General features: G+C 40.9%; 1 protein-coding gene across 1 annotated transcript in view; it reads left to right on the forward strand.

Annotated features, from left to right (window-relative positions):
• Positions 1–12,957, forward strand: part of OXCT1 (3-oxoacid CoA-transferase 1) — a 123,707-nt gene that overhangs the window by 93,117 nt on the left and 17,633 nt on the right. The window contains exon 14 of the mRNA XM_080933615.1: positions 5,596–5,685. Coding sequence (XP_080789741.1) covers positions 5,596–5,685 — 90 coding nt within the window. The remainder of the gene's footprint in view (positions 1–5,595; positions 5,686–12,957) is intronic.

Below are 12,957 nucleotides of genomic sequence, written 5' to 3' on the forward strand. Positions count from 1 at the left end.
ATCAAGGATCGTAGTTGAAGCATTATCATTGCAGAAATGTTGTGTGATTCTGATTTCTAGCTCATTTTGTTGCATTCTTTTTGTGTTTGATGCCAGGATCAGCCCTTAAATGAAAACTGAGGGGGTGGTTGTGAGCTGGGGATCCAGCAATCTTCCCCGCATTATGCCGGAGGGCGCGCAGTGCAGATCTAAAGTTATACCATTCAAGCAATCTGTGGGTGCTGATGGGAATTATAAGGAGGCTACACTTGCTATCACCCTGCCCCGTGCTCACTCGTGCCCCAAACCTCTTCTTCATTACAAGGCTCTTTCTCCACAAGTGTCCTCTTTCTCTCATGATTGATTTAAAGGTCTATTTTTAGCTCCTCCATCTTCTCATTTATTTAGCCTTTTTAAATGTGCGTTGAATAGGATATTGAGTTTGGTGGAGGAAGACGAGCGTGGAAGTGGAATGTGTATCCTTTTCCAGCTGTTCCCTTAACAGATCCGTTCTATTCACTTCCTCTCTCATTCACAAGAAGCAGTCGAGTAGCTTTAAAAATGTCAGATGATGTGCTGGACGTTTGGATACAGGGATGAATTGCAGTTCCTGGCAGTGTCTGGCAGAGTCACCTCCCTCTTGTCTGAAGAGCCTGGCTAACTTCCTTCCATTTGCACCATTATGTAATTAGCTCTTGTTCTAGACTGAGTTCTCTGCTGTTCAGAAATACACTTCGTCACCACACCAATGGATTGGTTTCACTAGCTGCTGTGTCAGATAAGTCTTCCAGCTGAAGCCATCTGGGACCCTAAGCATTTACTTTCCGTTGATGTTGAGCAGTGGGGTGCGGTTCTGAGTAAGTGGGCTTTGTTATGCACGGTCCTGTAGGGACCCCTGAGCTCATCTACCTGCCATCACTTTGCCTTTTCATGTCCTCACAGTAGAAGGTGGAGGAATATAAGAATTCATAGAAGACCTGTTATAAGCCAGCACCTAGAAGTCCCAACTCTTACCTCCCCCTTCCCATTATCTGGAATCCAAGCTTGTTGCTACTCCTTAACTGCAATAGAGCTGGGAAACCAAGCGATTGGGTCTCACACAAATGCTGATCCACTGAGTTGAGGGATAATGATGACTGCCTTGACAGCTGTTTGTTTTCTGTTTGCGCCGGTTCAAGCCACTTGTCTCCCTGTAGTGACCGATTCTGCTCAGGAGTCTTTTGGGAGGTCAGATGTCAGGAATCATCCTATTTTCTTTTTCCGACACGTTGAGCATCCTAAAAGAGTAAGAGAACCAAATACCTGCAGATTTTACCATTACTACTAGAACCATGCTAATTTAGGAGCGCCGCTCTACTGTTTTTCAGTACTGCTTTGCCCAAGTCGGGGTAAGTTTACTGAAATCTCCTCTTGGTAAGATTGCTGTCACCCCTTCCCGATGTCCCTTTCTCCAGACACAGTTACCATCCGCTTACATTTCACTGCCCTGGTACAATGTGACCATGCCTGTGCTAGTTACTTTCCTTATCCAAATATTTATGGTGTAGGGAAAAGGAGTCAGGAGGAAGGAAGGACAAAGCTGAAAGTCCCAGTAATAGTAGAATTACATACTGAAAGGACACAGGGAAAGGTCATTTGTCTGCATGTTGGGGATAAGGAGAAGTGGGTTATGCCACTTTCAGGAAAGGAAAGCTTGCTTGGTCTAAGGCAAACACACACACACACACTTTATAATATTAATATTATATGTTTGTGTGTGTGTATATATATATATATATATATATATATACACACACACACATAAGCATACATGTCTATCTAAACATAGACATGTAGTTCTATATGTATATATATCAACATATATGTCATATATATGCCTGTGTATAGAGAAATCTTTCTCCATATATGTATATGTGTGTGTATATATATATATATATATATATATATATATATATATATATAAAATGACTCTCCTTTAATTAGACAATGAACATTTCAAAGAAAAGGACATTATTTTTGAAGATTTCTCATGTTATATCTAGCTTGTTCTAGATACTCAATAATTTGAGCTGACTGAAGATTTATATGAATGTTGTAAATTGGTTTTACTGCACACTCCCAGACATTGTCTTATGCTGGGTTTACCATAGCTTGTGGCAGAGGCATACCGTCTTACTTTAGGTTTATAAATATTTAACTCAGATTTTAAAAGGTCTGATGTTTGGCAGTGTCACACAGTGTTTAACAGTTGATCAGTCTTGGGCATTTTTTACTTTTGAAAGCAGGCGTTTAGAGGTTAAGATGGAGCCATGAAATTTCTAGCCTGTGCTTTGGGGGCTAGAGAGCATCAAATCACTTAACTGAGCCAGGAAGTCTATATATACAGTGAGTGCATAATGAGAAGGACCTTTGATTGATTGATTGATTGATTGATTAATTGATTGATTGATTTACATTCAGAATTTTTGTATTGGTTATATTTTATTCACATTTCAAATGTTATTCATTTTCCTGGGTTCCCCTTCATATTCCCCCTATCCCATCCCTCTCCCCCTGCTTCTATGAGGGTGCTCTCCCACTCACCCACCTCTTCCTGCCTCCCTGCCCTGACATTCCCCTGCACTGGGGCATCCAACCTTGTCAGGACCAAGGGTTCTCCTCCCATTGATGCCCAACAGGGCCATCCTCTGCGACATATGCAGCTGGAGCCATGGGTCTTTCCATGTGTATTCTTTGGATGGTGGTTTATTCCCTAGAAGCTTTGGTTGGTTGGTGTTGTTCTTAGGGGGTTGCAAACCCTTTGGCTCCTTCAATCCTTCCTCTGACTCCTCCACTGGGAACCCCGTTTTCAGTTCAAAGGTTAGCTGTAGGCATCTGCCTCTGTATTTGTCATGATCTGGCAGAGCCTCTCAGGACACAGCTATATCAGGATCCTTTCAGCCTGCACTATTTGAGATTAGCAATATTGTCTGGGCTTGGTGGCTGAATATGGGCTGGATCCCCAGGTGGGGTAGTCTTTGGATGGTTTTTATTCAGTCTCTGCTCCAAAACTTGTTTCCATATTTCCTCCTATGAATGATTTTTGTTCCCCCTTCTAAGAAGGACTAAAGCATCTGCACCTAGACCTTCATTCTTCTTGAGCTTCATGTGGTCTGTGTATTATATCTTGGGTAATTTGAGCTTTTGGGCTAATATCCACTTCCCATGTATATCTTTATGTGATAGGGTTACCTCAAGATGATATTTTCTAGTTCCGTCCATTTTCCTAAGAATGTCATGAATTCATTGTCTGTAAGATGTACCAATTTTCTGTATCCATTTCTCTGTTGAAGGACATCTGGGACTTTCCAGCATCTGGCTGTTATAAATAAGGTTGCTATAAACATAGGGGAGCATGTTTCCTTGTTATATGTTGGAGCATTTTTTGGGTATATGCCCAGGAGTGGTATAGCTGGGTCCTCAGGTAGTACTATGTCCAGTTTTTTGAGGGACCTCCAGAATGATTTCCAGAGTGGTTGTACCAGCTTCCAATCCCACCAGCAGTGGAGGAGTGTTCCTCTTTCTCCACATCCTTGTCAGCATCTGCTGTCACCAGAGTGTTTGATCTTAGCCATTTTGACTGGTGTGAGATAGAATCTCAGGGTTGTTTTGATTTGCATTTCCTTGATGACTAAGGGCCTTGAGCATTTCTTTAGGGGCTTCTCAGCCATTTTGTATTCCTCAGCTGAGAATTCTTTGTTTAGCTCTGTACCCCATTTTTTATTAGGGTTATCTGATCCTCTGGAGTCTGACTTCTTGAGTTCTTTGTATAGATTGGATATTATCAGAGAGGGCCTTTAGAAGAAGCAAATAGGTAGGTTTTCTGCAATTGTTTCAAGTTCTGTTTCTGCCAGCTCCGAGTTCTGTACCTAGGAGGTTCTCTGTGAGTCTTTAACCAATTAAAGTGATTTCAGCTGTGTGCATCATATTCAGTTAAGTAGAGCAAGCTCCCTGTTAGAGGATGTCATGTTTTAAACCTTGGTAATCATTATGTCTCAAGGTTTGCCTGTGGTGTATTCTAAGAATTGTTTTGTTTTGTTTTGTTTTTTTCTCATTTAAGGAATTGATAGCACATAAACTTGATTTCTGGTTTCTTGTTTCTCGTCATGTAACTTGCCATAACGGTACTGGTGTTCTCTACAGAAATCTGATAACTTTATGACCAACCTGTTAGATCTGCAGCTGACCAAGGGTCATGGCATTGATGAAGAAGTTAAAATTGCACATTTCAATGTGTCTTTTGCATTGTTTCAAACCCCTTCTGAGTCCAACTGATCCTGTATGCTCCACACACCGCTCCACTCTGCCATTACCAGCTGCTGCCCATCTCCCTGGTGGCAGGCTGGAAGCCACAAAGCGTTCAGCGCCTTCCTCCTTTCCTATATGCTGCTCACTCATTTAATTTGTGCCTGCATCCCGCTGTGTTTACCTCTGAGATGTCTCTGAGGTCATGGATTTAAGGTTCTGTTTTAGATCCACAGATACCCTTTAAATCCCTCAGAACTCTGAGTTGATTGGAGAGTATTTAATGGCAAATGAGCCAGAAGACTGAGTTCAAAACAATATATAAATAAAATGTTAAGGGAGTTTCTATGTTAGAAGTCATCATCATCTTTAGAAACACCTGTGTTTTCCAAAGCTGTGTCCAGGAGACGGAGCAGGTGCCTGATGCATTGAAGGCGGTTGGTTGATAAATGAATAATGAAGGAAGACGGAGGGGTGGGTTGGAAGGGATCAGTGATGGTAGGACACTTCTGATTCCTCGTTTCTGATTTTTGCTTGACTGGGAGGGTTTTTCCTTTTATTCTCTTACTCTCTTCCCCAAGTGCAAGATGAAAGCCCAGAGCCAGGAAGATAGAGAGACAGAATTACCTTCCTTATTAGTCACGGTTAGAGTAGGCCTTTAGTACCTCAGCCTACTAATGTGAATCTATAGGAAACCCAAAAGTGCTTTAGAAAATGCCTGTGGTGGACAACCACAAGTTTGAAAGAAAGAAATGAAGGTCATGGCGGTCAAGGTTTCAATCTGATCATTTGGTTTTGGGCAGGAACTCTACAAAGGTTCTCATATTAGTTTCTTATTCACTTGCCTTATTATTAATAAGTTGTCAACAAAAATGTATTAGTAATGCTTAGTACAAAGGAGATAATAATATTCAACCTGGGGCTGGTGAGATGGCTTTCGAAGGTTAAGGGCTTAAACCTGATGACCTGAGTTCGATCCTGAGAACCTATGGAAAGGTGGGAAGAGAGAACCAGCTCTACAGGGCTGTCCTGAAACTTCCTCATGCATGACATGTCATGCATATATTTGTGTCACTTGCACAGATGCACACACAACAACAGTATAACAAAAGCAGCAGTCATAAATGTATTGAAAAAAAAATATCCTGGACATAGTTCTTTAACCATAGGCTAAGAGAATAATAGAATTTTAGGTTACAAAGCTTCGAGGACTGAGTAGTGGCAGTGAATGTGTTTCCTGCAGTGGCTTGTGCTGACTGGTTAACGGTGCACTTCCTCTCAACATAGAAGTAAACTGCGCATGACTACTCAGTTTCTGCTTCTGTTTTGCAGGGGAAAATGGTGAAAGGAATGGGAGGAGCTATGGATTTAGTGTCCAGTTCCAAAACTAAAGTGGTGGTCACCATGGAACACTCTGCAAAGGTAACCCGTGTTTCCTCACACATTTGAAACAACTCACGGTACGCTCAGCCTCAGTGTACTGCCAGACGGTGTTCTTTTAGTATTCCCTGACTTATCGAAGGCGATGCCATTTATGTTGAAAAGGGAAAGAACCCAGAAAGGTAGCAGTTGATTGCCTGGCCAGATGCTTGTCCAACTTTGGGAGAATCTAGGTACCGGGTGTCCTTTGAACAGTTGTGTGCTTATCCCAAGTCAAAGCTTTACTGTCTTTAAAGTCAGTGAAGATGTGCTTATTCCTGATTTAAGATGATTATAGTCGCTATTCACTGTGGTCACGTGAAAAGCACAAAAGAAGGCCGGGTTTTTAACTAGTTCTTTTCAAGTGGGCAAGCCTCTGGTGTCCTTTTCAGAAACTATTAAAACATAATGACTATGATGAAAGAAGACAGCCTTGTTCTGAGAAGCACATCTTTGACCAATTATTAAACAGTTACAGGTGCCTCCTAGATGCCAGGTTATTCTAGCTAGGATTTGGCAGTGACACCAAAGTAAGCCCAAATCATTGATCTAATGGAGGTCATTTTCAACATTCTTCCTCCTTTTATCCTAAAATAAAAATAGCTAACATGTATGGGGCTTTTACTGCCTGTTGGTCATTTCTGTGTTTGTTTGTGCGTGCTCATATAGTTGATATTTTATTTTTCACTGCATTTCTTTATTTATTTACACACATACTTGTTTATTGTCTGTTTGTGTGTTCATGCATTCACTTGCCACAACATCTGTGTGGAGGTCAGAGGACAATTTATAGGAGTTGTTTCGGGTTCTGGTGATGATGAGTCTTGAAAGCAAGCATCCTTACCCACTGAGGCATCTCACTGGCTTCCAGTAATAGTCCCTCCCCCTGCTCACTCCCTCTGCCCTTCTCCCAGTTTGTGTTTTGGTTCTGGCAGCAGAGCTGCTTGCTTGAGATCTCATCACTAGTGAACTGAGGCTTGTCTTTCACTGCAAAGCACACCCTGCTAGCAAATGGAGCTGTTTTTTATTATTATTATCATTTTAATTGGATATTCTCTGTATTTACATTTCAAATGTTATCACGACTTGCTTACTTCTTCTTGTCTTTCCTGTCCAAGACCCACTGATCTCTGATGATTGGTGAAGTCAGTCTTGGGTGGTCTGTCCCTCACTTACTATGGCCTTCGTTTTTCCTTTATTAATTTTTTGAGGTTTACTAATCTGAGTGGAATGGTCTTGCACCTGCCTGGCTTGATTTAGTGATGCACCAGCCCATGTAAGAGCATGGGGCTAGCTTTGCACTCAGCTTGCTGGCTCAGGGAGTTCTGTGGGTAACGAGAGCTATGAATGCTGACTGCCCTAAATATGAATTAGCATAGGTTGTTTAGAAAACAGTGGGAAGTGAGCAGTGGAGCTTGAATGTGGAATTGTGGAAACAACACAGGTGACTTCCGAGAGATGCCTCGCACAGCATCCAAAATGCTCATTTCAGAGGCGGAGGAATGCCAAGCCGCACATCAAATAAATCTAAGTCTTCTCTGGAACATAATGTATTTGGAGGGAACTCCATCCAATTTCCCTTTGGTTGATATTTTCGTGTTGATGCATAAGCAATGGAGTCTGACTTATTTTGGATTTTTTTTCATTTTCAAAACATTAGGCCTGTGTTTAACAAATTCTCCCTCCCTCTTTCCCTCCCGTTCTCCTTTCTTCCTCACCAAAGTCTTTTCTTCTCAGCTTGAATTTCTGATAGAGGAAAATAAATGGTGCTTCAAACCTATAGCTGACTGAATCCCTGCTAAAGTTCCCTGCATATGCAAAATCCTGTGTCTCCTTTCTTCTGTTCTCAGTGAGAAATTGGGTTGTTTCACTCTAGAATCAGAGGGTTTCCCATGGATACTTCCTCTGGAGCAAAGCAGATCTACTCACGAATAATTTTTGATTTTCAGAAACTTGGAGGGAGGGTTGTTTGTTAGTTTCATTCTATAATCCAGGCTTGTTTGGAACTCACCTTGGAGCCAAAGCTGGCTTTAAATCATGGTCATTCTTCTGCCTCAGAGTACTAGGACTACACCCTTCACAGCTGTGATTAGAATAATTTCAAAAGACTCTTCACACATGTCTTAATCAAGGTTTCTATTCCTGCACAAAACATCATGACCAAGAAGCAAGTTGGGGAGGAAAGGGTTTATTCAGCTTACACTTCCATATCACTGTTCATCACTAAAGGAGGTCAGGACTGGAACTCAGGCAGGTCAGGACGCAGGAGCTGATGCAGAGGCCATGGAGGGATGTTGGCAACTGGTTTGTTTCCCCTGGCTTGCTCAGCCTGGATTCTTCTTCAGACACCTCAGTCTGCTTATGCATTTATGATAGAAGGCTGTATGACAGGTCACATGGCTGAATAAACAGTTCATTTTGAGAGGCAACAACAGGTTTCCCTTGGGATGTGTGGAGCATTTTCAGGGACGGCTGGTCCCCAGGGCAGAGTTTCACAGGGACCTTGTATTTATATAACAGAATGAACTTTAGAGTCTAGGACAGTGATTATAGGGGAATAATTATGTCCTTCTTAGAGATCCAAGGTAGAAGACTTGGGTGCAAGCAGCTTTATGTATTGTTTGTGTGTGTGTGTGTGTGTGTGTGTGTGTGTGTGTGTGTGTGTGTTTACACAAGTCCCTCTAGCAGCTTCCCATATTACTTAGATTCAAAACTATTCTCTTGTCTCTGAAGTATACATGGTAAGGTTTGACCACCCCCCCCCCCCACACTGCTACCACTCTCTCCTCACTGCACTCCAACTGTACTCCCCTCTTGAAAGTCTGGAACATTCCAAGCAGAATCCTGGATCAAAGATTTTGTATTTGGTATTCTGTATCCTTTGAATGTTCTCCCCTAGACAACCTGCGTGGCTCACCCCCCCCCCCCCGCGCCCCTCCACACACACATCTTTCAGGCTCAAGGTACCAGAGAGGCTTTCTCTCAGTGCCTTTCTACAGACTTTCTCACACCCCTTCATTTGAAAAACTCCACAAGAGCCTGGACTCTGTGTGTTTTGAGCATGAGGCACAATGGTGCCATTCTGTTAGAGTATAGGAAATAGTCAGGTTCTGCAAGTTCCTGTTGAATTGATTCATAAGTCAGATCACTACACTTGGAGCACATTGAGCGCTCTCAACCCTTCCTAGCTGTTGATGTTCATTGTTTCCATCTCATTGTTGTAGATCTCACGATTTCCACTCTACAGATAGACAAACCAAACTACATGAAATGAAATATTCCAGTAAAAACCGAATGGAAAGAGAGTAAGCCTAAGCCTGGGCATTTTTTCTCTAAACCTCTTTGCCTTTGCAAAACTCTCCTGACAGTGCCATCACTGCCAACAGTGGGGACCAAGTGCTTCCTTCCCAGTACTGAATGCTGAAGCCTGTTTCCAGGGGTCACTTGGGTCACACTTAACATTCACTGTGAACAAGGGAAGGCAGAACCTTTATTTCTGAGACTACCAAGAGAGCTCTGTTTCTGAGGAAGGTTTACATGTTCTTTTGAATACAGGGAGAGATTTGGGTTTCGAGGGAGTAAGAGGAACCATATAATTGTGTTATGAACTGAGAGTAAATCTTTGGGAATGATTTTTCTGATTTTGTCTAATCTACCTGGGAGCACGGATCTTACGTAGATATTTTGATGCTGATCTGATCTTCTCTAAAAATGGACCGAAGCTTATTAGTTTCATTTATTTTAGACCAAATGTGTTACTAAAAGCAACAAATGTGAAAGATTTTTGAGGTAATTTTTGGCAACCCTGAAAAGTACTCCCAATTTATAGTATATTTTTGCTTTGGGTTGATTCATAATTAGTGGTAGTTTCTTCTTGTGTTTTTACCATTCTGAAAAGCTTACTATTTTTCTATACTGACTGTTAATTATTCTATATAGTTTGGAAGAAAAATGGTCTACCTTGATGAAAAATATCAAAATTCTGAGGTATATATAACTTTGTAGTAAGATGTACACTTAGCAGACACATGGTACCATCATAATATCAAACTAAGAACCCAGACATGTTTACATGTGTTTGCCCTTTTATTTCTCTCTTATGATAGAAATTCTTGAGAAACAAATAGCTCTTCAATGTGGACACGACACAATCCAACACTCAGTAAAAGCTTTAAAATATGTCTTATGGGCTATAATTAAACTAGTAATTTTAAACTATACATGTTTGACTTTGCCAGTAAAATGCTATTTTCTAAAAGGAAGAAAAAAGCTACACTAAGAAAAACTAAGCTACTACTCTTTTTTGTGAGTTGAAAAGATTCCCTACTTATCCCTGAGCTCTGCTATATAGACACTAACGTTGGCAAGATACAGCCTTCCCAGAGAGAGAGAAAAGGCTTGGCTAACATGATGATCCGTTGAAGAGACCTGGTCACAAAATCCTGAAGCTTCTTCACAGGGAAATATCTTGCCATTGTCTCAGTTGGCTGCTCTTCCCTTGAAAGTATTCCTGTGATTACTAACTGCTACTTCATCCACATGTAAAGATCATTTGAATTGTTGCGGAAATATTTAATCCCAATCCAGGGTTTCTACCCTGCCTTTGACCATTTATTTCCTGGATAAAAGATGCATACAACCTTTATATTTATAGTATTCCTTAAACAGTACTAGTGCTGGGCAGATATCTACCTTCTATATATTGTGTCTATTTCCCAACCAATTCTCCCATTATATAATTTGCTGTGTTCCATCTGGGATGCTTTTAACTCCAAATAACCCACCCGCATGGTCATTGTTTTATAAATTACCTGATCCATGGTGACTTCTTTCTTAATACCAAGCACTGCCTATGTCAGTTCTGCTCAGTTATAGGCTGTAGGCATCTTTATTTACCAATTAGAAATAACTTGTGTGCAAGGTCACATAGCATCACTTGGGTCCTCGTGTGGACACTCTCATCTCTGGGGAAGCAGGTATGGGGGCCCACACTTATCATACATACAATACACAGCAACAGACCAAACCTCACTATTTCCCCTTTTTAGTCCAATAAAAGGCTCCTGTTCTCTCAGACATAAATCGAATACAATTATAACAATTATGAAAATTATAAGATATGATATACATTTGTAATGTCCAGTTCATATGTCTCGTCAATTAGGTAAAATATTTTATTATCTATCCTATCTCAGTGAGTTAGAATTTTATATTTAAGTCATTTATTATCTTAACCTGTATTACCATTCTAAAAACATCTTTCTAGACCTAGAACATCTTATTAAACCCTAAGCAACTTAAGTTTAATTGTAAGACTGTAACTATGTATTCTTCAACTTCCTCAGAGATTTGAGAAGGAATAAATATTATTTGAGTATGCAAATAGATGCAGCTTCCAAAAATCACAGAAATGACAGAGATAGCTCACTGCTTGGACAGTCCCCAATATTCCTTATAGCATCACAACACTGACAAGCTTTAAGTGAAGCAGGAATTATAAAGACTAGCTTATTGTGTCTTAGCAGAGCTTAGCAGTTGACTATCCTGCTTCCATTTGTCCTGTTTGGACAGCATTCTGTATGCAGATAAAATTGGGGCCTTTTCCCCCTAGTGACTTGCTTGCCACAATAGAAGCAACTTCATATGGAGATTATTGATGCTCATAATCTTCTGTGAAGTGGAATGAAGGTATTATCAGCAGTAACTATGTCTCACAGTCAAAAGATTTTTAAATAATGAAATAATTTTAAACGCCATATTCTGTGGATCTTTGTTTTGAAGACTGTCTATTTATAGCATATCTATCTGAACAAGCAAACATTGCCTGACTCCAGGTACCTATTATCTGTATTACCCAGGATGTATATTTTTGTGAAAATCCATAGTAGTATCTAACATGACTATGAGTTTGATGGACTGTTAACTTGCATTACTTAATTATTTTTTGTTTTAATAGCTTACTGTTTGTCATAGCAGCTATTAAAAGTACTGGGATTAAACCTTGTATTTTTAAATGAGTTTCATGGGCATAATGCCTAAGAGTAACAAAATTTAGAAATAGCAAAACATTTCTGTGCCAACAAATTGTCTCTACCAGTGCCCCATGAGAACTATTAGGATTTACCGAGTAGGTATACAGAGAGGCTAAAATGTCCCATGAGGATAAACTCAGTGAGAGCAAGCTCATCCTGGCCCTGTGCTCTCTGTACCTTATTTTCTTTGTTTAGCCAGTCTATTTTTGTTAGGCCCCACCTCATTCACCATAGTAATCTGACGGTCATGTAATTGATAACAAGCCCAGTATTCCACAATGAAGTGTATAAGTATGTAGAAAGTAGTTAACTTGCTTCCACCATTTTGGTTAGGGGTGGTCAAGGAGAAGGCACTGAGCAGGTGGACAAGCAGGCATCTGTGATACTGTCTTGAGACTAAGAGAGACCTGATACTGGCTTCCTTGTACTAAAGATTAAATATTCTCCTACAATGTTCAGCATCTGTAGCTTATAACAAGCTTTGATGATTAGGAAGGAGCCAGAGGAAGAGGCAAAAACCCATTTCATTTCTCTTTTTGATATTCTGTGTTTCACACTGCAGGCCTGGTATTTATTTGCTCCGCCCCTTTGCCCTCTTCCCACCCAAATCTCGTGACTTCCTTTTAAGCCATTCTGTTACACGAACTTCTGTGGAGCTCAGGGATACTGCAGCTCTGGAAGTGTATTCTGAGAGCTAGAGAGACGCCCCAGTCAGCCCACAGGTACTTACTTAGTCATGTGGTACCCTCTAGCTCCAACTCTGTCAGAGTTCTCTGAACCACACTGCAATATCCAAAAGCATAGTGGTCATTGTGGCGTACTTAGTGCTCTTCTCATTCCTGTAGATGCACAGATGAATGGTCTTTGAGCAAGCTCTGAAGCTTTTAGGAGTTGATAGGAGATGAACATCATAACATGGGTAATGGGGGGGAAGTAGGCACAGAGCATCAAAGAGGGCCATGACAATGGGGATGCCCTTGGGACACTGGAGAGGCTCTTCTGACAACTAGAAAGGGTATGGCCATTTGACTCTGAGGTGATTGGATGTCATTTAGTGCATTTTCCTGGTACTTGGGGACATGGGAACAACCAATTCCTAGAACATTCTGTTATGTGTAAAAATGAGCTGGTTACATGAGATTCAGTTCACTTTGATGCTCTGAAATGTACTGCTGTGGTAGCAAGAGATATTATCATTTATCCAGAGTTGTTCATTACTGAAAAAATGTAGTTCTAGGCTTTC

This window comes from Micromys minutus, assembly GCF_963924665.1.
Source record: "Micromys minutus genome assembly, chromosome: 20".
Lineage (NCBI taxonomy): Eukaryota > Metazoa > Chordata > Mammalia > Rodentia > Muridae > Micromys > Micromys minutus.